The sequence below is a fragment of the Berghia stephanieae genome, chromosome 1 (genome assembly GCF_034508935.2).
Source record: "Berghia stephanieae isolate SIO BIC M18660-M18661 chromosome 1, UCSD_Bste_1.3, whole genome shotgun sequence".
Classification (NCBI taxonomy): domain Eukaryota; kingdom Metazoa; phylum Mollusca; class Gastropoda; order Nudibranchia; family Aeolidiidae; genus Berghia; species Berghia stephanieae.
This window is the reverse complement of record NC_088360.1, coordinates 113,515,992-113,543,357: the sequence shown is the minus strand read 5'-3', so window position 1 is coordinate 113,543,357 and position 27,366 is coordinate 113,515,992. Positions and strand designations below refer to the sequence as shown.

The 27,366-nt window shown below is 35.3% G+C and overlaps 1 protein-coding gene across 2 annotated transcripts; it reads left to right on the top strand.

Annotated features, from left to right (window-relative positions):
* The first annotated feature begins 5,160 nt into the window (after nucleotides 1-5,160).
* LOC144962775 (protein DEK-like) lies at nucleotides 5,161-26,156 on the top strand. 2 transcript variants are annotated; one of them, XM_078896015.1, is made up of 11 exons: nucleotides 5,161-5,218; nucleotides 11,119-11,287; nucleotides 11,964-12,119; nucleotides 13,669-13,840; nucleotides 15,260-15,408; nucleotides 16,404-16,606; nucleotides 18,164-18,299; nucleotides 18,612-18,673; nucleotides 19,138-19,221; nucleotides 19,822-19,890; nucleotides 22,780-26,156. In XM_078896015.1, the coding sequence occupies exons 1-11, from the start codon at nucleotides 5,180-5,182 to the stop codon at nucleotides 22,789-22,791; spliced, it is 1,251 nt and encodes a 416-aa protein (XP_078752141.1). In that variant the 5' UTR covers nucleotides 5,161-5,179; the 3' UTR covers nucleotides 22,792-26,156. The 2 variants fall into 2 exon arrangements, with proteins under 2 accessions (XP_078752141.1, XP_078752142.1); XM_078896016.1 differs by having other exon boundaries at nucleotides 5,212-5,279; nucleotides 22,780-22,928.
* Nucleotides 26,157-27,366: the final 1,210 nt, after the last annotated feature.

The following is a 27,366-nucleotide window of genomic DNA, read 5'->3' as shown; positions in this document are numbered from 1 at the left end:
CTTCGGGCGGTATGTCATTAATTAAGACAACGACGGTGACCAGTTGAATAGTGTAGTTAGTATAAATCATATCTGTAAGAACAGTCCAAACATCTGCCTTTACTATGTGTGTGTGTGTGTGTGGGGGTGGGGGGGGGGGGGGCAAAAGGCGAACTTGAACAATTTATAATTCCCAAGTTTCTTTCTTTCATTTCTTTTCCTTTTAAATATAAAAAATCATCTTGAATCCTGTGAAGTATAGTTTGGAATTTTTTTTTAGGGTGGGGCTTAGTCAGAGACATGACGTAACTATAGTCATAGTACTATAGTTACGTCATGATCATAGGTAAAGAGGGGTCGGAGGGGAATCCTGAATTATCATTTTTTTCAAAGACATTTTTCTGCCTGTCATTGTTTTGTATCTCACTCTTGTTCATAAATCATTTTAGATGTTTTATGATACCAATGTCTGCTGCCTAATTATTTATTTATTTATATATATATTTTTTTTTTTGTTTTTTTTTTTTTTTTTTACAAAATTCAGATCAAACATGTGTATCTGGATTGTCTATCTTGATATATTGGACATGAACTTATTGATGAATTTTGTTAAAATTGTGATCCTTAATTATGATGAAAAATTCCTCGTGAGTAACCAGTTAACTGCCGTACTCTGAACAAATTCGTATTTAAAAATATTATGGCCAGAAAACTCGTCCTTCAAATATCGACCGATTTACACGACCCTCATCTTGGCATTGTTTTGTTTTTTTGCCAAGATGTGGGTCATTTAAATCGAAAGATATTTATTGAAGGATTGGTTTTCTGACCATATTTTTAAATACGTGTATTTTTTTTTCTTGTTTTTTTTTTTTTCAAAGAACTGGTTAATGAGAACAGCGTATTGAACGCGTATTGTGACATCCAGTTTCAGTCCCTCCTCGGTGGATGATGTAATGCTTGACCATTCTTTTCAGTTATCAAACTAGTTAACCAGTTCAATGGTGTACTGCATAATAATACACAGTGAAGTCTGGAACCAATAACAAATCGTATTTATTCTGAAACTAATGAACTATCATTATGAAATGTGTTTCAGTTCATAAAAAAAGATCATTCAAGTTTTTATTGTTGCCACGTTTAGGTGTTTTAGAAAAGTTGAAAACAGTTGAAAATGGCGACAGGGGTAGAAAAGGCGGAATGTGTGAAATGGTTTATTGAAACTAAATCATCAATTCAAGTCCGAAGTCGTTTTCAGCCCAAGTGTGCAAAACAAAACAAAACAAACAAACAAAATTCCAGGCTGGAATACAATTCGTAGTTGGACCATTCAGTTTTATGAAACTGGCTCAACAGCAGACAAGAAAACAAGTGGACGGTCGAAAACGTCAGAAGAAACGTTGCATAAAGTTCAAGATGTGTTCTGACATTCTCCGGGTGAGCCAAAGTCAGGTCACAAAGCGACACGTCTTTTGGAGTTTTCCAAGTCTTTAGTATATAGAATATTGAGGCAGAAATTGGGATTTCTTCCATTTAAAATACTCACATGCCAATATTACTCCAATTTGCTCATGCAATTATGCACAAGCTAAATGGTGTTGAAAATTTTCAAAAATGAGTTTTTGCCGATGAAGCCACCTTTCATGTCTCCGACTCTGGGAAACCAAATAAGCACAATTCAAGGATCTGGGGGCCTGAAAATCCTGGCAATTTTAGGGAACACGAAAGCAATAGCCCGAAACTCAACGTGTGGTTTGGTATTATGGTCGACCATATCATCGAACCGTTATTCTTTTCTTAATATTCAATAACGGCTTAAATATATCATCATTTTCTGAATAAAAATTGCTCACAGTCAGAGGAACTCCAACCTATTTTTTTAAATAATTTTTTTTCAGCAGGATTGTGCCCCTCCCCACCGCAGCTTGTTTGTCCGACAGCTTTAAAACAACAAATTTTTAGACAGATGGATTGGCAGAGATGGCCCTATTATTCAATGGCCATCAAGTTCACCAGACATCACACCGATGGGACTTTTTTTTAACGGGAAAAGTTTCAAGAGTCAAAGTGACAGACCTGGCTGATCTGAAAGGAAGAATTAAGATGGAAGTTGAATCAGTCAGCAAAGAAATGCTCGAGAGAACTTGAGCGACGCATCGAAGTACTGATCACACAAAATGGTGGTTACGTTGAAATTCATTCAAGTTTTATGTATTTTTAAAAATCATTAAAAGTCATTTTTTTTTTGGTTCTGGTTTGCGTTAAACAAAATTGGAATTATTTCTCTTTATTTTCGCTTAAACATCCTGTGCTTAGCTGTGCTGTCTGTTTCTCAGTAAACTACTTATTGATTCTAAACTTCTGAGACACCCTGTATAAGTGCCTTGTTAGAACAGCCCATACTTTACATCTGCTGTACTGTTAACTGTATGTCTGTCTGTGTGTGTGTGTGTGTGTGTGTGTGTGTGTGTGTCGGGGGGGGGGGGGGGGGGGCAGGAGCGAACTTGTATATTTCCCTAGTTTCTCTCGTTTTGTATTCTTTAAAGCATCTTGAACCTAAAAAGTAATATTAATAACAGCCATATTAGTTTTGGCAATTATGTTTGAATTAATCCAAAATCACTTTTTTTCCCTCCAATATATAGGGATATGTAGGTAGAGAGAAGAAGAAGAAGAATTCACTGAAGGGTAATTTCTGTGGTGTAGGTACTGGTAGCACGGTAATCAAAAGGTCTGAGGTTCGATTCCCAGTCGAGGCAGGCTGATATTTTGGGAGGTTTTCTCTTGCATTTTTCTTTCTGCTTTGTCTGGCACTGTTTCATAACATTTTTCAGAAAAGAGAACTGAGAGCCACGCACAAATGTGACCCACCGTCTCGAAACGGCATTCGGTTTGTCGGGCGAAAAGTGAATTTAGAATCAAAATCATTCAAAAAACAAACTTAATTTTTTCTGAATGTGAAACAATGTTTATATAATGTATATTCTCCACCAAACCGATAGGAATTAACCCTTATTTTTACATTTGTGGCAATAAATTCAATTTCCATCACCAAGTTCATCCCGACATAGTGCTGTTTTAAGATGGCGGGTCACACAAACAATGACGAATTGTTTCAAACTTTGGTTGACATTTAGGAGGCCATTTCAATCAAGCATAGTGAAAACCTGACATATTCCACGAGACGTCGCATTCCCATTTAACTCTCGCCTTACCAGCCATTTTTAGAATTTCCCCCGAAAATTCACACCCACCCAACACTAAAATAGACTTTTCTTACTCAAACAAACAAACAAAAAAGTAACAAATACATTATATGAAGAACGTTGTTCAGCAAAATGAGCTCAACAACACAGTGTTTGGTATTTTTAGCTGTAATCAAAGAATATCTTTAAATTTTGTGATGTACAAGAGAAATCAGAATGAGAAAAAATGTCATTTTGGATCGTAACGAATGTGACGATTTTCCTATGGTGGTAAGGAGAGGGTTTAAAAGACGCAGTTGGTGGACTTACACGACATTAAAGCTTAAAATGTTTTAAAGTGAAAGCAGTTTGAATTTTGTGTTTGTTTTCGCTTTCATAATTCTCAATCTTAAACCATTTTTTTCCTAAATAGAACAATGAAATATTATTTATCTATGTCAAAATATACAGAAATTAAAAACCTCTCAACTTGTCCCACACTTGTGTTCGTCAAGGCTGTGAACACAGCACGGTTCTAAGTATAATTATTTTTGTCCAATAGTGTAACCTATCTTACATGGTTTTATTACCCTATCCCTTTCCCTTTTTTTATTTATTTTTTTTTTTTCAAATGTTTTTTCTTTTAGACGTTTGGTTTTTGAATCGACGTGTGCCATAATATGTCCTTTAACAAGGCTTTGTCGACTGCAGGGAATTTTTTAACATGGTTGAATTTCAAAATCATCGGTAGTTCGCGTCGAACGGCATGAATAATTGCTCACAGTAATAAATGTTATTTTCAATAAAATACACGTAATGAAATTTACTGAATTTATTTTAATCATCTACATAATTTTTGTTTTTGCCACTTATTTTCGAGTCATAATAACCCAAATTGTTATGAGCTCATTATGGCAATAGAAATACTCTCAAGCGAACACAAAGTTTGTCCATTACAACAATGTTAAATCAAAGCCATTGTACGATCGAAAATCTAGAACCCAATGCCAACGTTTATAATATTAATATAGCTCTATTAGGTAAATAAAAAATTAAATTGGCGGCGCACATTCACGACAGTCGAACATAACATGCTGGGCGCTCCTACTAAAACAAGGTAAAAAAATAAAAAACGATATGATTGATAATCGAGCTTGGTACTAAAATGTTGCCAGTTTGAACTTTCATCATAAACAGTCGGTAAACTGGACATATACATTATTTGTAAATGATCTAACAAATATACCATAATTGCAGTCCTGAGTAGAAAAATATTCTCCTTAACTGATATTAAACAAAAATGGAATTCAACGGATTACTATGAGAAAAAAATATTAGCTTATTTAATAGACTAATAGTATCTGCCTACAATCACCGCTTTGTAATCGTACTTCATCAAGCGTGTCAGTGATTACTGAGAAAACGATTGAGTGTTGAACCAGGGTTGCCAGTTTGGCATTTTAAATGCCAGATTCCAAAAATCTGGCATTTTTGAAAACCGTTTGGCATTAGAAAAATCATTTGGCATTTGGCATTTTCATTTGGCATTTTCTTTTCTTGTATATTATACTTCAAATGACACCTTTACTCTGCACTTGAACCAGATTCAACAAAAAACATAATAAGAAACACGAAACAGTAAGTTTTCTTAATTGTCAATAATTATTTAACTGTTTACGTATTTACCTTTCATGTTAATGTATTTCTTTTTCATTCTTAAGATCCAACCGTGGTGTAGTGGTTTAGCATCCACTTAGTAGTCAGTAGGTAAAAAAATTACCCAACAGGAAATTTAGTATAATTCAAAAAAAAAAAGAAAAAAAAGAAAAAGAAAGAAAACACGCAAGCCACCAGGATATGATAGTAAATTGTCTATCAAAAGTGAGTAGTTTTCTTAGTGGGGGTGGGAGTCAACAGACTTTGGCATTTTTTTGAGTGTTTTTGGCATTTTTTGAGTCTTCCCTGGCATTTTGTTGAAAAATAATCTGGCAACCCTGTGTTGAACTAAATTCAAAATGGCTGACACCGATGACACTACTTTAGAAGAGAAAAAGGTAAACAAATGTTTGAACATTAAATTATGCGTTCACGAATGAAACCAAATTATCAAGGAAGGTAACAGAGAGTTTTCCAAGATTGTGTAAATTGCCATGTTTACAACTAGATTGACCCCTGGAATCGCATATAGATTCCCAAATCTAAGCCTCCCAATGGCAATGTTGAGTCGATACGCGCGTTTTTCATCCTTGCCATTGCTTTCGTTTTAAAAAACTTTTACATCACCATTTGTTTCGAGACTCACATTTTAAACTTCTAACTCAACGCATTTTTTGGAAGTACAATACTTTGCATTAATCAGATCCGTTTGTTATTCCTTGGTGAGAGGTTTCCGTCAAGGGACAGTGACAATTTAAACTCCTCATCAGTCAGCAGATTCACCGCACTGTCACTGTCACAGAGACGAGACCGGCTTCGACTTCGAGTCAACGGCCAATAGTAGTCAGCCCTAGGCAACTATTCATTAAGTCATTTTTAATGCTTTCACTGTAGTTGTAGCTTGTTCTTGATTGTGACTTAAGTCTAACGAAGTGACTATTCTCACCTCCCCCCCCCCCCCCCCCCCCCCCCCCCCCGATGCTAGTCTTCATAATAGTAATAATAGTAGTCCACAATTGTTGTATGTTTAATCCAAAGGTTGTAATGCAGTAATTTGTTAAGTTTCTTGTCACAAGTTGCACAATTAAAAAAAAAAAATCAATCAAATCCACATCGCAAAAAGCCGGCGACGTTTTTTTCGGTAATCCAATCGGCCCGGGGGGGGGGGGGGGGGGGGGGGGGGGGGGGGGGTTGAGAATAGAGGTAGCCTAAGTAGGCACTTTGATAAAATATTCAAACTCAAAATATCTTAATTTGACCCAGTCAGGGAGATGAGACTTGAAAAAACATAAAATTTGATACCTTATTTGTTTCTCTACGACTAACGGTTCCAGAGTTATTTATATGGCTGCGGTTATTCAGAGTCGACTCTGAATAACTGTCTACGGTTATTCAGAGTCGACTCTGAATAACTGTCTACGGTTATTCAGAGTCGACTCTGAACAACTGTCTACGGTTATTCGGAGTCGGGGAGTCCACTCTGAATAACTGTAGACAGTTGACTCTGAATAACTGGCTACAGTTATTCAGAGTCGGGGAGTCGACTCTGAATAACTAGACAGTTATGAGTGATGAATTTCCAGTTACCAACCACACGGTTTTTCTGTTTTTTTCTTCTCTCCCACCTCTGTTTCACCCTACGGGAAAAAATCGTTTTACTTTTTGGTATTTTCTTGTCTCTTCTGTCATGGCAGTTTTTTGCATCGGTGATTTGCATTGCGGCCGCAAAATTTGCAATTTTTTGCAAATTGTCGAGATTTTGCACCCCCAAAAAACAAAAAAGAAAAAACAAAAAAGAAATATTAAAAAAAATATAGTGGGGACCGGTGATGATAATCTTCCGCGGATTTCTGGGATTTTAGGATTTGTTCATAAATGTTCCGTTGTTTTTTGTCATGTCAAACATTTTCTGCTCAGTGGTAGTTCAGGGGGAAAAAAACAATAATATGCCTTCTATCATTTTTGGACACCTCTGCTCAGTTGCATGAATTTTGGTGACACTCCTTTATTTATGACGTTAGTCTAGACACGCTGGCGCCAAATGTCACAGGCAGCACAAGACACATGGTGGCCATGAATGAGAAGATGATTGAAAGGGAAGGGGATGGTGCAAATGGGTGTAAATATGTGTGTACTTTTTTAGCTGTAACATGATAATACATTCATTTGACGATTTTAGAAGGTTTATAAGCGTGTCTTTTTTTTTCTTCCTTTTTAAGTTTTGTTTTGTTTTTGTTTGATTGTTCTGAATTTGTTTATAGAATTCATTACAACTTGTGTCTAATTATTAAACAATTAAAAAAAAAATATCAATTCATTAATTTCTCTCTCTCTCTCTCTCTCTCTCTCTCTCTCTCTCTCTCTCTCTCTCTTCTCTCTCTCTCTCTCTCTCTCTCCTCTCTCAGCCACCCTTCTATCTTCATATTATGTTTATAGATATCATTTGGTAATAGAGAGATAATAAGTTAGGCTGATCGATTTAAGAAATGATTGTTTATAAGCTAATTTAAATTTGCTTTGTTAATGGAATATGATTTGCAATTGATTAATAAAAAGATTCTTATTTATAAGCGACTGAAGTTGAAAAATCGCCAAGTTTTAAGAATTTGGCATTAAAATTGCCAAAGTCACAAAATAACCGTAGTAAACTGGTATCAAATTGAAACAAACTCATCTCGCAAGAACTCAACTCGATAATTCGATAGGCTACTCGGCTCTAAATATCTGTACACATTGATGGTTATCCAGGGTCGACTCTGAATAACCATCTACAGTTATCCAGAGTCGACTCTGAATAACTGCCTACAGTTATCCAGAGTCGACTCTGAATAACCACTTCGTATTTATATTTTTCTGTTGAAATTTTTTGTCAATTTTACAGAGAGAATCTGATCTCACCGCTGCCTCAAAACCAGCATCTCGCGGCTGTCGGGAAATTTTGAGTTTTGCAGTCAACATGGCCCACTTATTGTTTTCAGTAATTTTGTTTCAATTAAAAAATAAATGGCAAGTGTTAGGTATCGTCAGAAAATAAGCTTTATTTTCATATAAATCATTTTCATGTATGAAAAGTATGGAAAAAATTAAGGATAAATGAAAATGGAAAAAAATATGAGGTTTTTGTCAAAAAAAAGTGGGGTTGATGGCGGGAGAAATAAAATAATGAGCGAGTGTATCAATTTTGATGAAATTTGGCAGAGATGTTCTTCAGTTAATTGTCTATCGATGTATGAAGTATAATTAAAATGTATCCATAATTTAAAAAGTTCTTATAAGTCAAAAATTGATAAATTTTTATTTCAATAGCTTTCTGAGAAATACAATCAGGAATTAAGAATAAAATATACCGTAGGAAAGCTTGTTTTGTGCCCTTTAAAGTGATACCAACATTAGTCACATAGGTTCACAAATAACGCCATGGTGATCAAAACAGTAAAGGGCCAAAAATAAAGTTCCAAAAAACGAGTTTCACCTTACAGTGAGCCTATCGGCGGCCACTGGACTGGAGTTATCAAAGTGCCTAGCCTAAGTCTAAATAGTCTCCCATAGCTATTCGGACTCAAACTCCAATGCGAATGTGCAGTCAATTTCTTAATAGTCTCCCCTGGCAGTAAATTTAGAATTTATTTGAGTTATTGACAATAACATACAATTGATGAAAATAACAAAAACGTTATATTCGCTATCAACAAAGTCTAAACCTGCTTTATTTGACGAGAAAGACAAAATAATTGATCAATTAGAAGTCCAGATAGAAATTAGTAACTGAGGTCTAAATGAAAAGCCTTTCTAACAACTTTACACAATGTCCAAATAAAATCGGGACAAAATAATAATATTCTGATAGTGTTAGAAAGCAACAATCCTTCGACAGTACGAAGTAAGGGTATCAGCTGTGTCAGTCTGATATGGGTAAAACAATTTCTTCTGAACTCTTCTTATGCTTTCTTTCAGTTCCACAGTTCTACCCTTTGCTTTCTACCCGTATCATCTCCCTTCTGTGTGTGTGCACGCACATTGGAGTTTGAATCTGAATATCCACAGGAGACTATTTAGACGCGAGTCGAAATTGCCACTTTGTTTTGTTTTTTAAGCGGCTTTAAAAGTTATGATGATAATCGTTAACTTTCATCCATCCTTTTAGGAAGGAGAATTTACATAATTAATGCAGGACATAGACCTGTAAATTCTCAGTCAATTAACTGAAATCAGTCAATTCGTCAAATTCAAATATTTTTAAAAAGGGAAGAAAGAATTCATGAATCGTAGTCGAACGGCTGTAAAGTAAATTAGGAATGTTCCACAGCGCTACGCATAGCTCATGGGCCGTTTATATTAACGATGGATATATTGCCAAGGCTCAGCGACGCTTTTTAGAATTGCCGTGTCTGAACACACCCCAGTGTATTTTCACACAGCCTTCGTGAAATTATTTTTTCACTTTCCAAACATGTCGTAGCCAATTTTAACTGAGCCGCCGAGCGATAAATTTCACTGTTTCGTCTAAGCCAAAATTGACCACATTTACTTGAAGGACAGGAAAAGTATGAAAAAGAAAAATTCGAACACCGGAAGTTCGTTATGTAAACACCTTCAAATCGAAAGTTAAATTATTGCTACAAGCACATCTCGATTGCCTCATGTTGTAAACAAACTGGTTGACCGTTTTTGAGTTGGTCATTCTAAGTTTCTTCACTGATTGGGTACCTAATTATAGGGAACACTGGTCAGTAGCCTAATTAATTCCCGCGCAAATTAGTTTTCTGCCATTGCTTTGCTCAAGTGAGCTTGCTGTTTACCTTTCATTTTGATTCTTTGGATTTTACCGCTACGACGAATTACGAAGAGTTTCAGTTTCAGTCAATTTTTATAGAGCTCATTTACAGGTCTAAGGACATCATGGGTGAAGTTGTCCTTTTATTTCCGGGAATTTTGATTAATTCGCTAAACCTGCACCAGGAATTTTTTTATTTTTTTCTGTCACTTGGTATCAGCTGGGACAAATAGCCGAATTACCCGTCTTACTAAGATTGTTATGCTTCGAAGTACTTCATAATGGGGGATTTGATCCTTACCATAGAGGTGTCCAGGGAACTTAATTGGCCTCAGCTTTCTCCCTAAATCTCATATTCACAAAGTATCTTCTTTGATAAGAAAGATTTCAATTGAACTTTTAAAATCCTGTGCAAATCAAAACACATCGGCACAAGCAAAATGAAATTTAAGAAGGGATACAGAGGTTATCGAATAGTCTCAATCACTTCCAATTTTCTGGATGAATAATAGCCACCGCATCAGACCTTTATTCATGTGACCCTTCAAAATTACAGCTCTTGATTTTGAATAGATTATTATACAAAATACGTTTAGAATTTAAATAATCATGCCTGTATTTAATTTCAAATAGTAACAGACAATAAATTAATTTAGATTTACCATTGGTCCTCAGCTTGCCAAAAAAGATCAAACAGTCAGATTACGTCAAGCTAGCTACCATGCCATTCTTTATTTAAGTGTATAAAATCGGAAACCATTTTAAATGCTAAATTACCTTTTTACAAAACAACTCTGCTGCACTCTTTTCTGAGAAAACGATAAATAATATTTACACATTCAATATTTTATTGAAATATCCAGGTGAAAATGAGGAACGGATGATAATTATATAAAAGAGAAAATGAAAAAAAGATTTTTGCAGTTCATATTAACATGTCTACTTTGGAATCTTTTTTAAAAATTATTATTTTAAAAAATTGGGGGGGGGGGGGGGGGGGGGCGGATAATGAAAATGCATCTCCTAATTTAAATAGTTTTTAAAGTAAAGGTAGGAATTGAGTATGTTTATAGATTTAACTTCTAGAGTGGCCCTTTTCTCTACAAATATACGAAAATGTTCAAATGCCGTAGTTTGATAAAATATAAAACTTCTTTTCTTTATTGGAACACATCTACATACATCAATGTGAATCACACCAAAGTTAAGTAATGTGATCAATATCCAAAATAAATCAGTTTAGACGTAATTAGGAAATTCAGTTTATGCCAGTTTTAACAAATAAAACTTTGCACCTGTATCTGTATGCCATTGATTTATGCTAGTAAGTGTCTTCCCTCCATTACCGCTTCTCTGAAACATGGTTTCTCTTATTATGTCCAGTTGTCACATGAATGCTAAAAATATACAATTTTTATATATTGGCCATGCCAGAATTTGTTTACTTGTCTACTTGCTCTTCTTTTTATTTCCTTTTTTTTTTTTTTTTGTATTATGATGATATTTTTTTTCTCTTTGTTATAGGAAATGTCCCCAGTCAACTCCACTGAAGACACAGAAAAAAAAGATGAAAAGGTTAAGGATGAGGAAAAAGTAAATGATACAGAGGATGCAATGAATGAAAAGTCAGAGAAAGATGAGGCTGAAGATGATGAAGAGGAGTCATCAGAAGGGGAGGATGAAGAATTGCCACGTAAGTGTGAAATTAAGATTTATCTTCTATCTCTTATAACAGGTGATACTTTTCTCTGAATCCACAGAATTGTTGGTTTCAGAGGTTTTCTCAGAAATTCTCTGATTTTATTGTGTTAAACATTTTCTTCTGATAAAGACCAATCCATTATGTAGAGGATCTGCAGAAAAGTGAATGCCATGTCTTATGTCTAAATATGAGACCTGTGCTGGATTGCACAGCTTTTGGGACTCTCCCATTTTTATGACGTCTGCCTAGACAAGTTTACTTTTAAATTACACAAAACCAAATGCTGGTCTTGGATCAGTCAATAGTTTTGAAGAGGATGTGGCTTGTAAGTCTGATTTTTTAATTACCTTCTTTGTAGTCAATAAAAAGTTTGGCAAAATGTTCATAGCCATAGACACTGGGATATTAAAGAACACACGACTAATGAATCGCGCCACCCCCGCCCCCTCCCCCTTCTTCTCTTTTATTTGAGGGGGGGTGGGGTGATCTTTTTGGTTTTGACAAAGTGATAAAATACTGGTTGTATATGTCACCTCTTTCAATTCAAATGTAAGCCATCTTTATCTCCTTTGATATGACCTATTTAAAAAATATATCCCAAGTGCTCAACTTGAAAATTAAAGAATGCAAATTTCCTTTTTTATTTTTATTTTTTTTTTTTTTCCAGCTGGACTCCTTGAACAGCCTCTAGAAGTATCAGGGAAGAGAGAGAAAAAGAAAGTGGATCGTCTATCTGCAACAATGGCACCCAGCCAGTCAACAGAAAAGAAAAAATTGGAAATCGAAGAAGGTTCTGGTGTAAAACTTGGAGAAATTGCTTTTAGTGAGTAATGCTGATTTGTTTATTTTACTTATTTATTCCTTGCTGTGGTAAAAAGTTCAATGAAGGATACACGCTTTTAAATTATTTCTATTGACTTAAATTTTTTAAATTAAATTCTTTTCTTTATCAGGGTGGGGTTCCTGACCTCCCATAGTGGACAGGGAGGCACTTACTTTGTCTTCTATCCCCTTATAGCTGTTTTCCAACTCTGTCTTTGTCTTGGAATTAGATTACTTGTTTTTGTCTTGGTGGCTGGGAGGGAACACAGTCAAATGAATGTATTAAGAGTTTTGGGAGATGCAATTTTTTGTGTTGTAAATATATTTCTGTTATGCACTGTATTATTTTTCTACTGAGGACCTGTGCTTGTGTCAAGATGAGACATTTAGTGATCTCAAATTAAGTACACTGATAGTGTGCTCTTGGAATCTCCCTCTGTTCCCTATATGAACTAATTCCCCTTTGTCTTCCCTTTTCTTGGGTACTATTGTAATTCTAGGACTTTACTATCCCATTTTCTTCCTTTTTACTGGCGCTGATTTGACCATAATATGTTGCGTGCCGTGAAACCCTTAAAAACAGAACAGAAAACAAAACAATTATCTTTTGTTTATTATTTGTAAATAAATGAATACAGTTCTCTATTTTATCTTCAGCCTGTGCGGGATAGTCCCTAGCGTCCATTTAAAAAAAAATTGAATAGTAATAGTAACTCATGCAGTACTTCAAAGTGAGTTAGAGAGGTTAAGATTCTTGTATCATCATGAGTATAACCACCACCAACACATCATCATCACCACCACCTCCACCGCACTATCAATACTTCTACCATCACCGCCACCATATCAGAATCATCAATAAAACCCACCATATAATTTTTTTCACTACCATCACCACAACCACCATCTATAGCATCATGAATGCAACACATCTTTACAGTACCACCACCACTATAGCATGAATACTAACATGTTTTTACAATAACACCACCACAGCATTATCATTACTAATTTTACCTCACAATCACTTCGAAAACCACTTAAATCACCAATAGCACCAACACAATTTCTCATTGCTGTTTCCAAATGAATTCACTTTTACTGGTTGGTGTCTCCATAAATTAGGTCATTCTGTAATCACTGTAGATGGCTGAGAATAAAATTGTTCAGATGATGGGGATTCGAGTACATCTTTGGCTGTTGGGACATTTTTATTACTTTTCTTGTGTCAGCTTTTTTGGTGAATTTTGTATTGGATATTTATGCAGTTAAATCAATTTTTTTTTCACAAGCGTGGACAAAATACACTTTTTAGAGTCATAGAATTATTGTTTTATTGATCATTCTTGGAAGATTAGCAAATGTGTTGTTATTTGGCATTGCTATCTGAGGCAGTGCTAAGAATGCAATTAAAAGGTGTTTTATTATTATTTTTCAAGGAAACTTGATGAGTCAATCAGAATATCTTGTAAAGTATACCTTACTTTAAGAACGTAGTGTGAAATCTCAAAAGTGACTCTTTTCGTCAATGAAACTTTTTGTCATTTCAGTTGAGAAACAGATGAATTCCACAAAGGCTTCAGACTTGAAATCCTTACATCGACTATTGTTTTTTAGAGTTGGTACACAACATGAAGTTAAGAAAAATATCAGACAGTTTTGCGGATTCACACATTCAAAGGAGAGCAAGGAGCATGAAAGGAGGATGACTCAATTGAACAAGTAATTAAAATCTCATTGTAGATATTTTGAATCACAGTGATGGGGATAGAGAACCTGTGCAGAATTTCTTTTTGTAATTGTCACCCAGTATGGTGAATTGGCAGAAATATTTAAAATGTCCATACAACATGCGGTTTGGCTTATGACCTGTGCAGAGCTTCCTACCATCTGCATTTTGCTGAATCATTCTACAAAACAATCACATCCACTTCTGAAATTTTCGCATTCCAATCACAGGGGAGTCTTGTGTGTCATGAACTCAAATGTAGTAAAGGTTTTTGTGGCAAAGGCTATGAGTGTTTACTGTTAGAGCATGAAGCCATCACAGTAGATTAATCCTACTGTTTTATTATGCTGTTGGAATATTATGGCTTGAATGAATGAGGAAGAGTGAGAAAACCTTTTTTGACGCAGTGGAAAATGTATCAACAACTAATAAAGAAAATGTTTGCATTAGGTTGATTCCTCATTTTCACCTTTCTGATTCCTCAAAGTAGTAGTTTGGGGTAGGAGCTCTGCCTGCGGGTAACTGATTCCCCAGGCGTGTCTCAACTCTTTAGACACTGGTGTAAAATGAGTACCTTGCTGATAACAGTTTCGCTGTCAAATTAAATTTAATAATCATTCTGATGGTTTTCCACAGAAAGGGCGGAAATTCCTCCTCTGACTCCAAATCTATGCATTTTGAGTAAGAGGAGAACTTTCTTCCCTTTAAAAATTACATTTCCCCCAATCAATCTACTGGCAGTGAGAGAGTTGATTTGTGGTGGAATAAACAGGTGCAGTTTCCCCACTCTCACCTTACTTACTTACTGCCTTTTATGTCTGTTGAGTGTAGGGCAATAGTTTATTCCCCACTTTCTAATGATGGGTGATCATCTCTCTTATTCTAAAAATAGGGGTTAACACAGTAAAAAAGAGGTTTAAAGGCAATTGTTCAAAATTTCCTCTTTTTTTCTTCCTTTTTTTTTTGTCACCATCAGCACTGAATAATAGTAGTACCTTGCATGTGTCACGTCTTGACCTAAATTTTCAGGGTTGTTGTTGGCTTGGGAAACGTGTAATTAAAGCGCTTTTAGCACAGTGAGTGGATGTTGGCCTGTGTAAAACCTTATTCTCATTTATTTCATTTATTTTTAACTACTTGTACATGTAATTGCTGATGACAGGCTCACTACTATTTTTCTACTTCCGGTAATAGATATAACAAATCGTCCATATGAATCGCTGTGAATCATCTTGGCTTATGCACTCATCTTTGAGCTATCCATTCCCCCCTGTTTTATAGCTCATCTAAGAAGTTTTAGCTTGCCATGTTATATATTTATTTTTTTTCAAAGAAAGCGGACTGGCATATTTATATTTTGAAATTATTTTTTTTTTAAACAACATAAAATTTAAGTTTTAAATTTGTTTCAGAATGCAAGTGGCTGAATTGAAAACAATGTGTTCAATTTTAGCCTTAGAGAAAAGTGGTTCTAAGAAGGATCTCATCGACAGAATTATGGAGTTTCTTATGGAGCCTGTTGATAAAGGCATAAAAGTTCCTCAAAGTAAAAGAGCTAAAAGTAAGTTTATAATTATACCTATTTTGAAAACCTCACAGAAGTGGTTTAAAAACTAATCAACTTCTCATAGTTTTTCACACTGTCTGGTTAAATATCACAAAAACGAGAACTTTATAATGTATCTCCAACTTTTAATATGGTGATTCAAAATGTCTAGGCTTAAGCTGTGTCCATGAATAAAATTGCAAAAGCAAGGTGATCTTACATTCATTTTTAAAATCATTATTATTATTATTATTATTATTATTATTATTATTATTATTATTATTATTATTATCCTTGTCATTGTTGTTGTTATCATATTGTTTCCTTCAAATAAACAGACAGAATATTACAGTTGTAGCTCATTTAAAAAGGTCTCAGTATTACTAAGAAGCTTGATTCAAGCCTTTTTCTTTTCTAAATGATTAGATTTAACTTGATTAGCTGTTTTCATTCCTGGGTGGGGATCCTGACCTCCCATTGCGGGCAGGGAGGTACATACTGTGTCTTCTATCTCCTTATATCTGTTTTCCAACATGCTTTCTGTCTTTGTCTTGGAATGAGGTTACTTGGTTTTGTCCTGGCCCTTTCCGGAGTCCTGGCTGGGAGGGAAACAGTCAAATGCATAGTTATTGTTTTGGGAGATGATATTTTTTTCCTTGTAAATCATCTCTCTGTTATGCATTGTATTATGTTTAGTTTGCATATTATATTATATGATTGGTAAACATTTGAGTGTATTCCTCTTAGTTGGGACCTGTGCTTGTGTCTGGATGAGACTTTTAGGTGATCTCAAATTAAGTACATTGGTGGTATGCTCTTGGAATCTACATCTGATCCCTATTTGTTCCCAGTTCCCCTTTGTCTTACTTTCTCTTGGGTGCTTTAATTGTAATTCTAGAACTTTTTACTATCCCATTTTCTTCCTTTTTACTGGCGCTGATATAACCTTAACGTGTTGCAAGCGCCGTAAAACCCTTAAAAACAAACAAACTGTTTTCATTCATTATTAGATAAAGCAAAAGCTGAAGCCAAGGAGAAGAAAAAAGCTCAAAAGAGGAAAAGAACGCCAAAGCAGACAAAGAAAAAGGACAAAAATGAGGACGATGAAGTGGATGAGGATGGTATCAGCGATGATGATGAGGAGAATAATGATGATGATGATGATGATGATAAGGATATGAGTGAGCAAGAAATTGAGGAGAGTGAAGACGAGGTAAGTTATATTCTTCTTAGAGTGATTTTTGAAAAATGAATTAAATTGTTGAATTTTTTACATTTCCTTTATTGAGATAAAGTCACAGGTATAAGAAAATAATCCCTGAAAGCTATGAATCCTGCACTTACTATTGTAGATCTAGTGCTTTTATGAAATAGAATATAGGTGCTGACCAAAACTCATAACTCTTGATTCAATCTTGGTTAGTTTCATATTAGATGTTCTATAGACCTGTAAATTCTCAGTCAATTAACTGAAATCAGTCAATTTGTCAAATTCAAATATTTAAAAAAAAGGAAAGAAAGAAAGAATTCACAAATCGTAGTCGAATGACCGTAAAGTAATTAGGAGTGTTCCATAACGCTACGCATAGCTCATGGGAGCCGTTAATATTATCGATGGATTTATTGCCAAGGCTAAGCGGCGCTTTTTAGAATTGGCGTGACTGAACACATCCCAGTGTAATTTCACACAGCCTTCGTTAAATTATTTTTTCACTTTCCAACCTGTCGTGATCCCAACGGTAGCCAATTTTAACTGAGCCGCCGAGCGATAAATCTCACTGTTTCGTCTAAGCCAAAATTGACCACAATTACAAGCTGGGTTTTAAAAGTATTAAAAAAAATAAAATGCGAATGCCGGAAGTAACATCTCTAGTAGATGATGGAGACACCTTTAAATCGAAAGTTAGATTAGGATAGATTGCTACAAGCACATTTCGATTGCCTCACATTGTAAACAAACTGGTTGACCGTTTCTTCACTGATTGAGTACCTGATTATTAGGAACAATGGTAAATAGCCTAATTAATTCCCGTGCAAATCAGGACGTTTTCTGCCATTGTTTTGCTCAAGCCCAAGCGAGCTTGCTGTTTTGTGGCGATTTACCTTCATTTCGATTCTTTGAATTTGTCCTGCCGAAGTTTCTTCTTGATAATTCACTTCTACTTAATAATTCGGTGTATTGGCCAGAAGTCATATTTATTTAAGTTTTTTTCTCTCTGTCATTTACTGATTGAAAATCAAGTTTGCTCATTGCTACATTATTCTAATGTCCTCACAATGGCTGAGCTGTTCGTGGATCGCAATTCAGACTTGTCGAGCATCGATAAAGTTAAAGATGTGAGTGTGAGGAATAAATTCAATTGGTCATGGCTAGAAGTTAAAGATGATAATGGTGATTATTTTTCTGACTATGTCAAAAAAAATTCCAGAGGCAGGAATATGACTTTGATGAAGTCATCTTTACCTATATGAATGACATGCTTATTTAGCATTCCTTCTACATCAAATTATGGCAGTCATACTTCCAGTAAGAAATAACACCCACTATTTTAATGTATTGTATTTATCACTCTCCTCTCCAATGATGCCCTTATTTTTTTAAAAATAATTGAATCTTCAGTTTGTCGAAGAGTTTCAGTCAATTTTTATAGAGCTCATTTACAGGTCTAGTTCTATCAGTCAAGCCATCTGACCAAGACTACAATTTCATACAATTATGATCATAATTTTTTTTTTACCTGCATTTCATGAAATTCGTTTCTGTTTTCAGGCGCCTAAAAAGAAAAAGCCCAAAACAGAGCCTAAAAAGAAAGTATCCCCGAAAGTAAATGGCAAGAAAGAAAAGTCACCCAAAAAGAAAGAACCCAAAAAAGCTGCTCCAAAGGCAACAAAGGAGGAAATGTCAGGTTGTATTAGTAATTTGTTTTACACTAAAAAAAAAAAAAAAGGATGGGAGGGGGAGTTTTTAAATACAATAAAAATATATCTGAATGACTGGGTTATTTTTTTTTATAATTTTGTTTTTTGTTACAATATATTTGTTTTAAGCACATAACTTCTTGGAAATTGAAACATTTTGTTGTTTTGAGAAAGCAGCAAAAAGTAGACACTGTAATTGGTTCCATAATAATACTTTTAAAATTCTGACACTTAATTTTCTACCTTACGTACAAACTGAATTTGATAATTTTTATTTTCTTTTATTTTCATGAAACTAGATCTTTCTGATGATTCTGATGATGAGCCTATTGCAAAGTTGATAAAGCCGACTCCTCCAACTGTAAGTGTCTTTTTCAAGGATTTAACCTTTACTAGACTGTTAAAGTCACTTTTGAATTTCCAATAAACTTTCTTAAGTTCACAATCCCAACAGGTCTTACTCTTAAATGTCACGAACGATCTTCACATCTTGAACTAAGTAGTCCTTCAGAGCCATTAGGCCCATGGAGCCAGTGTTTATCCCAGTAGCATGAAACAGGCAATAGCAATTGCTTGCTACCCTATCGCAAAGTACTTTCTACAAGATCTAACAGACCCGGCTACCCAATCACTGCTGGATGGATAGAGGGGTTCAGAAAAATTCTCGACTGTATCCAGGATCAGTCTTGGTCCCTTTGTGTGTGAAGCAAATTCTCTATCAACTGAGCTATTGGGACCCCCACATCTTGTACTACATTTGTTATTAGTTGTGGAAAAGCAAACTTTTATTTTTCCTGTGGTTAACTGTGTTTTTTTATATTTCAGAATGATGAAATTAAGGATTTAGTAAAAAAGATCTTGGATGGAGCTGATTTGGAGTCTGTCACTATGAAAACAGTCGTCAAAGAGGTATGGCTTAACATAAAAACACTAAATGATCCCATGACATACTGCTTGTCAGGTAACAGGGCCATTGTATAATCTTTTTTAGTTCATGAAGAATTTTCCTTCTTGTCATTTATTACATATGGTTAGACTGAATTGTATAAAATTTTGATGTTCTTCCTGTGATAACTGTGGTAAAATTGTAACGTATAGACAAAAAGCTATTCCTTTGGATTTCATAAGGCTTTGATCTTAATTTAGATTTAAAGATAAAAGTGATTTTTGGAGAGAAAAAAATCTCTTTAAATTAAAAGGACAAAGGTCTGGATTTTGATGACTTAACCTCTTTCCAACAGTAATGTAGCTTGGTATATGTAGGGGAAGAGTACTTCACAGAAGAACATTATCTTGATCAGAGAGTGTTAGGCAGTCGATAGTTTCTTATCCACACCACTGGCAATGAAATTACCTAAAGCGCCTTAAAATAAACAAACAAACATGAATAACTGGCTGACTTTTTGTAAATCATCTTTAATATACTGAATTTAAGACAGATTTTAAATTTTTAATCCATCATGCAATGCTGCATATTTTTTAATTTCTTGTTCTTTCTTGTCCAAATAGGTTTATAGCAAGTATCCCACTTTTGACTTGTCAGACAGAAAGGATTTTATTAAAACAACTGTTCGAGAAGTAAGTTATATTTAAATGTTTTCTGGAAAGAAAATGTTGTGACCCTTATTTGAAACAGACCTGCCAACTCTTTCGATTTATCAAGGAAATTTCAATATTGGTTCGCACATCTGATTTCCATAATTTTTAGCTGTTTTTATTGTACTCCAGTAAAACCACAATCATTCACAATACCAATAAGATCATCATTTCTCTCCAAAAACATTAATTTTGTCTCTGAAAAGTTTGCAAAGCTGCTGAAGCATCTTAATCCCACAATTGGAGCACTGATCTGAATTGTCCAGAAATTAATTTGTAGTCAGGGGCATTTTTAAGTTATCCAATGTACAAACCTCTATTAGTGCTTTTATTGAGATAAGACATGCCCTGATTACAATTTCCATTAGGGATTAATTTAATGCACAATAATAGATGTTGGAGGAATACCACCAATCACATTCTGGGTGGGGTTCCTACCTCCCATAGTGGGCAGGGAGGTACTTGCTGTGTCTTCTATCCCCCTTTATCTGTTTTCCAATTGCTTTCTGTCTTTGTCTTGGGGTGAGATTGCTTGGTTTTGTCCTGACCTTGGCCGGGAGGGAAACAGTCGAATGTATAGTTGTAGTTTTGGGAGATGATATTTTTTTTCCTTGTAAATCATCTATCTCTCTGTTATGTATTATTATATTTGTTATTTTTAATGTATAATGAAATGTAAGCATTTGAGTGTATTCCTCTTTGTTGGATCTTGTGCTTGTGTCTGGGTGAGACTTATAGGTGATATCAGACTAAGTACATTGATGGTATGCTCTTGAATTCTACATCTGATCCCTATTTGTTCCCAATTCCGCATTGTCTTACTCTATCTTGGGTGCTTTAATTGTAATTCTAGAACTTTCGACTATCCCATTTTCTTCCTTTTTACTGGCGCTGATATAACCTAAATGTGTTGCAAGCGCCGTAAAAACCCTTAAAAACAAACAAAACAAACCACATTCTAAATTGCATTTGTTTTGTATTCTGTTAAGAATTTTTGTCATTAAAAAGTGGAAAGGAGTCCTTCAGATCCATTAGACCCATGAAGGCAGAGTTTATCCTGGTTTCTATAGCATGAAACGGACAACAGCAATTGCCTTCTATCCTTTGGACAGGACACTAGTCTATCACAAAGTACTTTCTGCCAGATCTAACAGACCCAGCTGCCCATTCACTGCTGGGTAGACAGGAGGATCAGAAAAGAAGTTCGATCTTGTCTTGATCCCTTTGCATGTGAAACCAGTGCTCTACCAACTGAGCTATTGTGACCTCAAAAAGTAGAAAGTTTCTCATGTCTTATTTTTTTTGTTACAAAATCAGCATTCAGTGGACTGGAAATCAAATGAAAATAATGTGTTGTAGGTACTACATTTATCTATTATCATTAGCTCCCGTGAAAGCTAAAAACTTTGTGATGAAATAGTGCTACTGGGTGGGTTTCCTGACCTCTCATAATGGGCAGGGAGGTACATACTGTCTCCTATCCCCTTATACCTGTTTTCCAATATGCTTTCTATCTTTGTCTTGGAATGACATTACTTGGTTTTGTCCTGGCTTGGAGAGAAACAGTCAAATGCATAGTTATTGTTTTGGGAAATTATAGTTTTTCCCTTATAAATCATCTCTCTGTTATGTATTATTATATTTGTTATTTTGAATGTATAATGTAAGCATTTGTATTCCTCTTTGTTGGATCTTGTGCTTGTGTCCGGATGAGACTTATAGGTGATCTTAAACTAAGTACATTGGTTGTATGCTCTTGGATTCTACATCTGGTCCCTGTTTGTTCCCAGCTCCCCTTTGTCTTACTTTCTCTTGGGTGCTTTAAATGTAACTCTAGAACTTTTTACTATCCCATTTTCTTCCTTTCTAACTGGCGCTGATATAACCTAAATGTGTTGCAAACGCCGTAAAACCCTTAAAAACAAAAAACAAATAGTGCTACATATCTATTTTTTGTTTTTGGTATTGTTATTTTTAAATTTTAACATATGATTTGTAAACATTTCAGTGTATTCCTCTTAGTGGGATCTTTTAGGTGATCTCAAACTAAGTACATTGATTGATAGTGTGCTCTTGGAATCTACATCTGTTTCGTATTGGACCCAATTCCCCTTGGTCTTGCCCTTTCTCAAGTGCTTTGTAATTCTAGAGATTTTTACTATACCATTTTCTTCCTTCTTACTGGCTGATATGACCTTAATGTGTTGCAATCGCCGTAAAACCCTTAAAAACAACCAAACAAATGATTTTTGGTCCAAAGTAGGTTGAGAGTAAAATTAATAGAGTCTATACCATTCAAATTTGTTAAAACGGGGGGAAAAGGTAGTCGTATAATTATCTGATAAGACTTTATTCTTTTCGATTTAATGGTAGTGTGAGGGTTAGCTTTTGAAATGTTGAGTTTGTTTAGAATGATATAAGGAGGGAAAATATATGACATTTCGTATCGGTTTTGTTTTTCCAAAATTAATTTGAACATTTTAGCAATGTTCATTGCATATCCTACCGAGTACTGTACTAATTTTACTTTTAAAACCTGATACCATTGGTTAATCACAGTTTCAGTTATCTCTAGTGTAGTCAGTTTTCACTGTAGGTACTTTTCACATTGATAGAAAATCTTCTTTCACTTCCTTTGCTTCTGCTGCTTCGGTTGTTGCTACTACTACTGCTACAACTACTTCTATATATTCTAATACCACCTCTACTACTGCTTTTACTATAACTACTACTGCTATGTATCTGATGTCTGTTGTGGACTGTTTGGCACTACTAATACCCTTTGATCAGTGCTTCTGCATAATTATTTCCTTTAACAAGACACTTCATGGAAAAATTACCAAGTAATTATATATTTGTTTCTTTTCCCAGGTAATTTCTTGAGTTGGATCCTCCATCCTTCTACAGGCAGCTGCATGAAAGGAATGCGTGAATGAAATTGATATGAGACTTGCTTTAATTCTTTTGGGTTTTTAACAAAAAATTTATTTTATGAAGCCATGGTTTGTACATTCTACAGGTGTGATCACAAATCTGCTCTTGATGGGAAGTTTGAATAGGTTACACCATATTTTTTTATTATTATCGACCTTTTACCATTTCAATTTTATGGGGATTTCTCTAATTATTTTTTTTCTAGGCAAATATCTCAATCATTATTTATTCCTGTCTGTCATAGAATAAAGGTTAATCTCACAGTCAGCTCTGTGTAAAATTCAGGGCTGAGAATCTTCCGCCTAAAGGCGGATTTCCGCCTAAATGGTAGTTTATCTCCGCCCATCCCATCACATTTCCTCCTTTTTCAAATTTGCCTTGTCAAACATTTTCCTCAAAACCACAAAATCACCATTATGTCATATGTCATATTTTGACACCTGTGCTCAGTCTCGTGAAATTTAGTGACGGTCCCGTTTTTATGACGTTGGGCCAGACAGTATGGCACCAGATGTCACAATTGACACAGAAGACCAGTAGTGTTCTTTGATTAGTTAGTTGATGGTTGGAAGGGAAGGGGAGGGACAAATGGGTCTGGATTTTTTCCCCCTGTTGTAGGTACCTATTGCCTTTTAAATCTTCTCTCCTCTCTCTCTCTCTCTCTCTCTCTCTCTCTCTCTCTCTCTCTCTCTCTCTCTCTCTCTCTCTCTCTCTCTCTCTCTCTCTCTCTCTCTCTCTCTCTCTCTTTTTTTTTTTTTTTCCCTTTGCCTTTCTTTCTATTTCTCTGTTCTTCTTCTTCTTTTTTTTTTTATTTGGATATAGAATTCAAAAGGTCAATACATAAGTTATTCTGGTAAAGAAGTCTCTCCTCCTCCCCCCCCCCCCCCTCTCTCTCTCTCTCTCTCTCTCTCTCTCTCTCTCTTTCTTTCTTTCGCAACCACATTAAATCATCTAGTATAGAGATGATATATTAGAACAAAGCAATGGTGGTTGGCTTAGTTTAATCTTTTTTCTTTTTACCTTATGGCTTTAAATTTGAGAGATTCTTGGGTTGTATTTATAAGCTGACTAACTACTAGGTTTCTTTGCTTGTGTTTGATCGATAGACCGAGAAATGTTCCTCCTTTTTGACAATTGCTATTATCATCACTGAATAAAAAAACACTCACCAAAACCACTACATCAACATCTCTACCACCACTACTATTACAATCACCACCACATCATCATCCCTACCACCACTACTACTACAAATAGCACCACATCATCCCTACCACCACCACTACAACAACTACCACCACATCATCAACCCTACTACCACTACTACAACCACCATCATATCATCATCCCCACCACCACTACATCATCATCCCTACCACCACTACTACTACAACCACTACATCATCATCCCTACCACCACTACTACTACAACCACCAAACCATCATCCCTACCACCACTACTACTACAACCACCAAACCATCATCCCTACCACCACTACTACTACAATCACCACCAAACCATCATCCCTACCACCACTACTACTACAACCACCAAACCATCATCCCTACCACCACTACTACTACAACCACCACAACATCATCCCTACCACCACTACTACTACAACCACCAAACCATCATCCCTACCACCACTACTACTACAACCACCACAACATCATCCCTACCACCACTACTTACTACAACCACCACATCATCATTCCTACGACCACTACTACTACAACCACCAAACCATCATCCCTACTACCACTACTACTACAACCACCACAACATCATCCCTACCACCACTACTACTACAACCACCACAACATCATCCCCACCACCACTACTACTACAACCACCAAACCATCATCCCTACCACCACTACTACTACAACCACCACAACATCATCCCTACCACCACTACTACTACAACCACCACATCATCCCTACCACCACCACTACTACAACCACCACCAAACCATCATCCCTACCACCACTGCTACTACAACCACCACAATATCATCCCTACCACCACTACTACTACAACTACCACCACATCATCATTCCCACCACAGCTACTACAACCACCACCACACAATCATCCATACTACTACTACAATCACTACCACATCATCCCTACCCCTGCTATTACTACAACCGCCACCACATCATTATCCCTACTACAACCACCAAATGTTGTAAGTACACTTTCAACTTTTGAAATTCCACCGAGTCGTGTTAGAACTTGCTGCAAGACAAATTTTGGATCGCATCTCAGTAAATTTGAGTGAAATTCAAATTTATAGGTTATGGTCGCATGGATGGGTCATGATCTTCACGATGAAAAATTTCCTCCTTTTTTGTGACCAGTCATTCTCACCCCTGAAAATTGCAAAAAGACAAATCATAAAACTAAACATGTCCTCAATTCTGAATGTCTTTGTTGATGAAACAGGATGGCTGGTCTTCAATTTATCATATCAGCAAAACTAATCTAAGCAGACATGAGTTGAGATAATTTATTGACATTAATTGGAGTACAACACGGAATGGAATATAAGTTTCTCAGTTTAAAAAATAAAAATAAGCAACACAAAAGACCCGGCCAGCATGAAAGGGTGGTGTATCTGCTGGTGTGTGAAAAGTTATACAGATCTCTCTACTTTTTAGGGAAAATTCGTAACACTACAAATATTTTGTTCTTACCACAGAACTACACAAGCATAGTTGGTTGGATATCACTTCAGAGGTTGAAAAGAGAAGACACTTTTATTTTGGACTTTGAAGAGTCATAATATAATCCGTCACTTCCTTATCTATTTTAATAAAGTTCAAATAAGTGACCACTCTTTTCCTCCTAAAACTACAAATTTTTAAAGTTTCAAGTAGGCAGATCTGGTAATGTGTGCCTTTGTCAGTGGTTGCAGATGAGAGATGATTGTGTGTCAAAACTAAATTAATTTTTAACGTGAATGCTAGATTTGAGACTTAAGGTACAAATGATTATCCTATATCATTATTTTATATTCAGAATACATCTGGAAAATTTTATTTTTCCTTTGATGATCGTTTTTACCTCTTGTACACCGGTTCAGAACCTCGAGGACCTTGATTCACAAAGGCCATATATTTGTTGAATGTTAACCATGATTATTGTATATTCTCTACCTTCTTTAGGATTGCCTACTTCATTATTTAATATTATGTCGTTTTAAAAAAAAATGCTGGTGTATTATTGTCTTCAAGGTTTGTGATTGAGAAAAAGGTATCCTGTAATTTGATTTTACAATGTGGTCAACTCTAGAATTTTAGCATTTGTTAAAAAGACACGTTCTAAGAGCTCTTAGAAGAACGTCATGTGTTGAAATAGCACTTTCAGAATTATTTGAATTAAACATAAAGTATTCAACATATCAATCAAAAGGACAAAAAACTCATTATCATTTTAATGGTCACGTCAAAAGGATTTATGTAATCCTTTAAAGGGAAACCAGTATAATGAAAAAATGAATTTATTCCACAAACTTCATCAGTTTCATATTATTTAACAATTATTACTGGCCGACATCAGTTAATGCTTTTAATAATAAACTTCTGAAGACAGGTGGGCAAGGCAGTATTTCATATTCTCATTGTATAAAGACACATGAAACATTTTCTACACATTATTGTTACCGGATGTAGAATATGTCAAGTTGTATAAAGTTTTCCTAAGTATTTTCATCACCACTGTAACATTGATTTGCTATTTCATCCTTTCATGAAATGTATCAGATTTCATTTCCATTTTGACTTATTTCTTAGGCTTCACCTTCATCAAACACAAATATGATTCAGATCTCATTTACTGTACTCATCCTTATTGGCGCACTTTCTCTCCAAAAAGTTCCTCTCATCCATCATTTCGATCATAAATACATTTGGTAAGGAAGTAACGTGATATTGGGCAATAGTTTGTAAAATGCTTCTATATTCATGTCCCTTGCCTCTTTATAAATTCACCCCTGCTGATGTTTCTGTATAGATGTTTACAGTATATATTGACTGTTGATCTTTTTGTGCTATGAGGACTTATTTACATACAGTGGTTTCCACCTAAAGGCCCGATGGTTTGCAATCGAGAAATACAAACACACTCCTCACACATTGCGAGTATAACCTTTGAATTCAGTATAGATTCAATTAGATTCTGGCTTCACTCATATTGAAGTTTTAAAAATGTCACACATCTTAAAGCCATATTTATATACCAACAGACTTAAATTTTGCCAATGAAACATGAACATGTCAGCTTATATGGAAACAGTGCCTGACTTTATCATGCTCATGTTCATCTTGTATTCTCATCTATAGACATTTCAATATGCCAGATTGAAAAAAAATACCAAAAAAAATCTTCACTTCTCCATCCAGCTTGTTTAAAAAGAATACCAAATGTTTACAATCTGTTTATCAGATTAAGAAATCAATAATCACAAATCATGTATTGCTTTAGCACCTCTCATAACACATTAAACTTGAAATCAG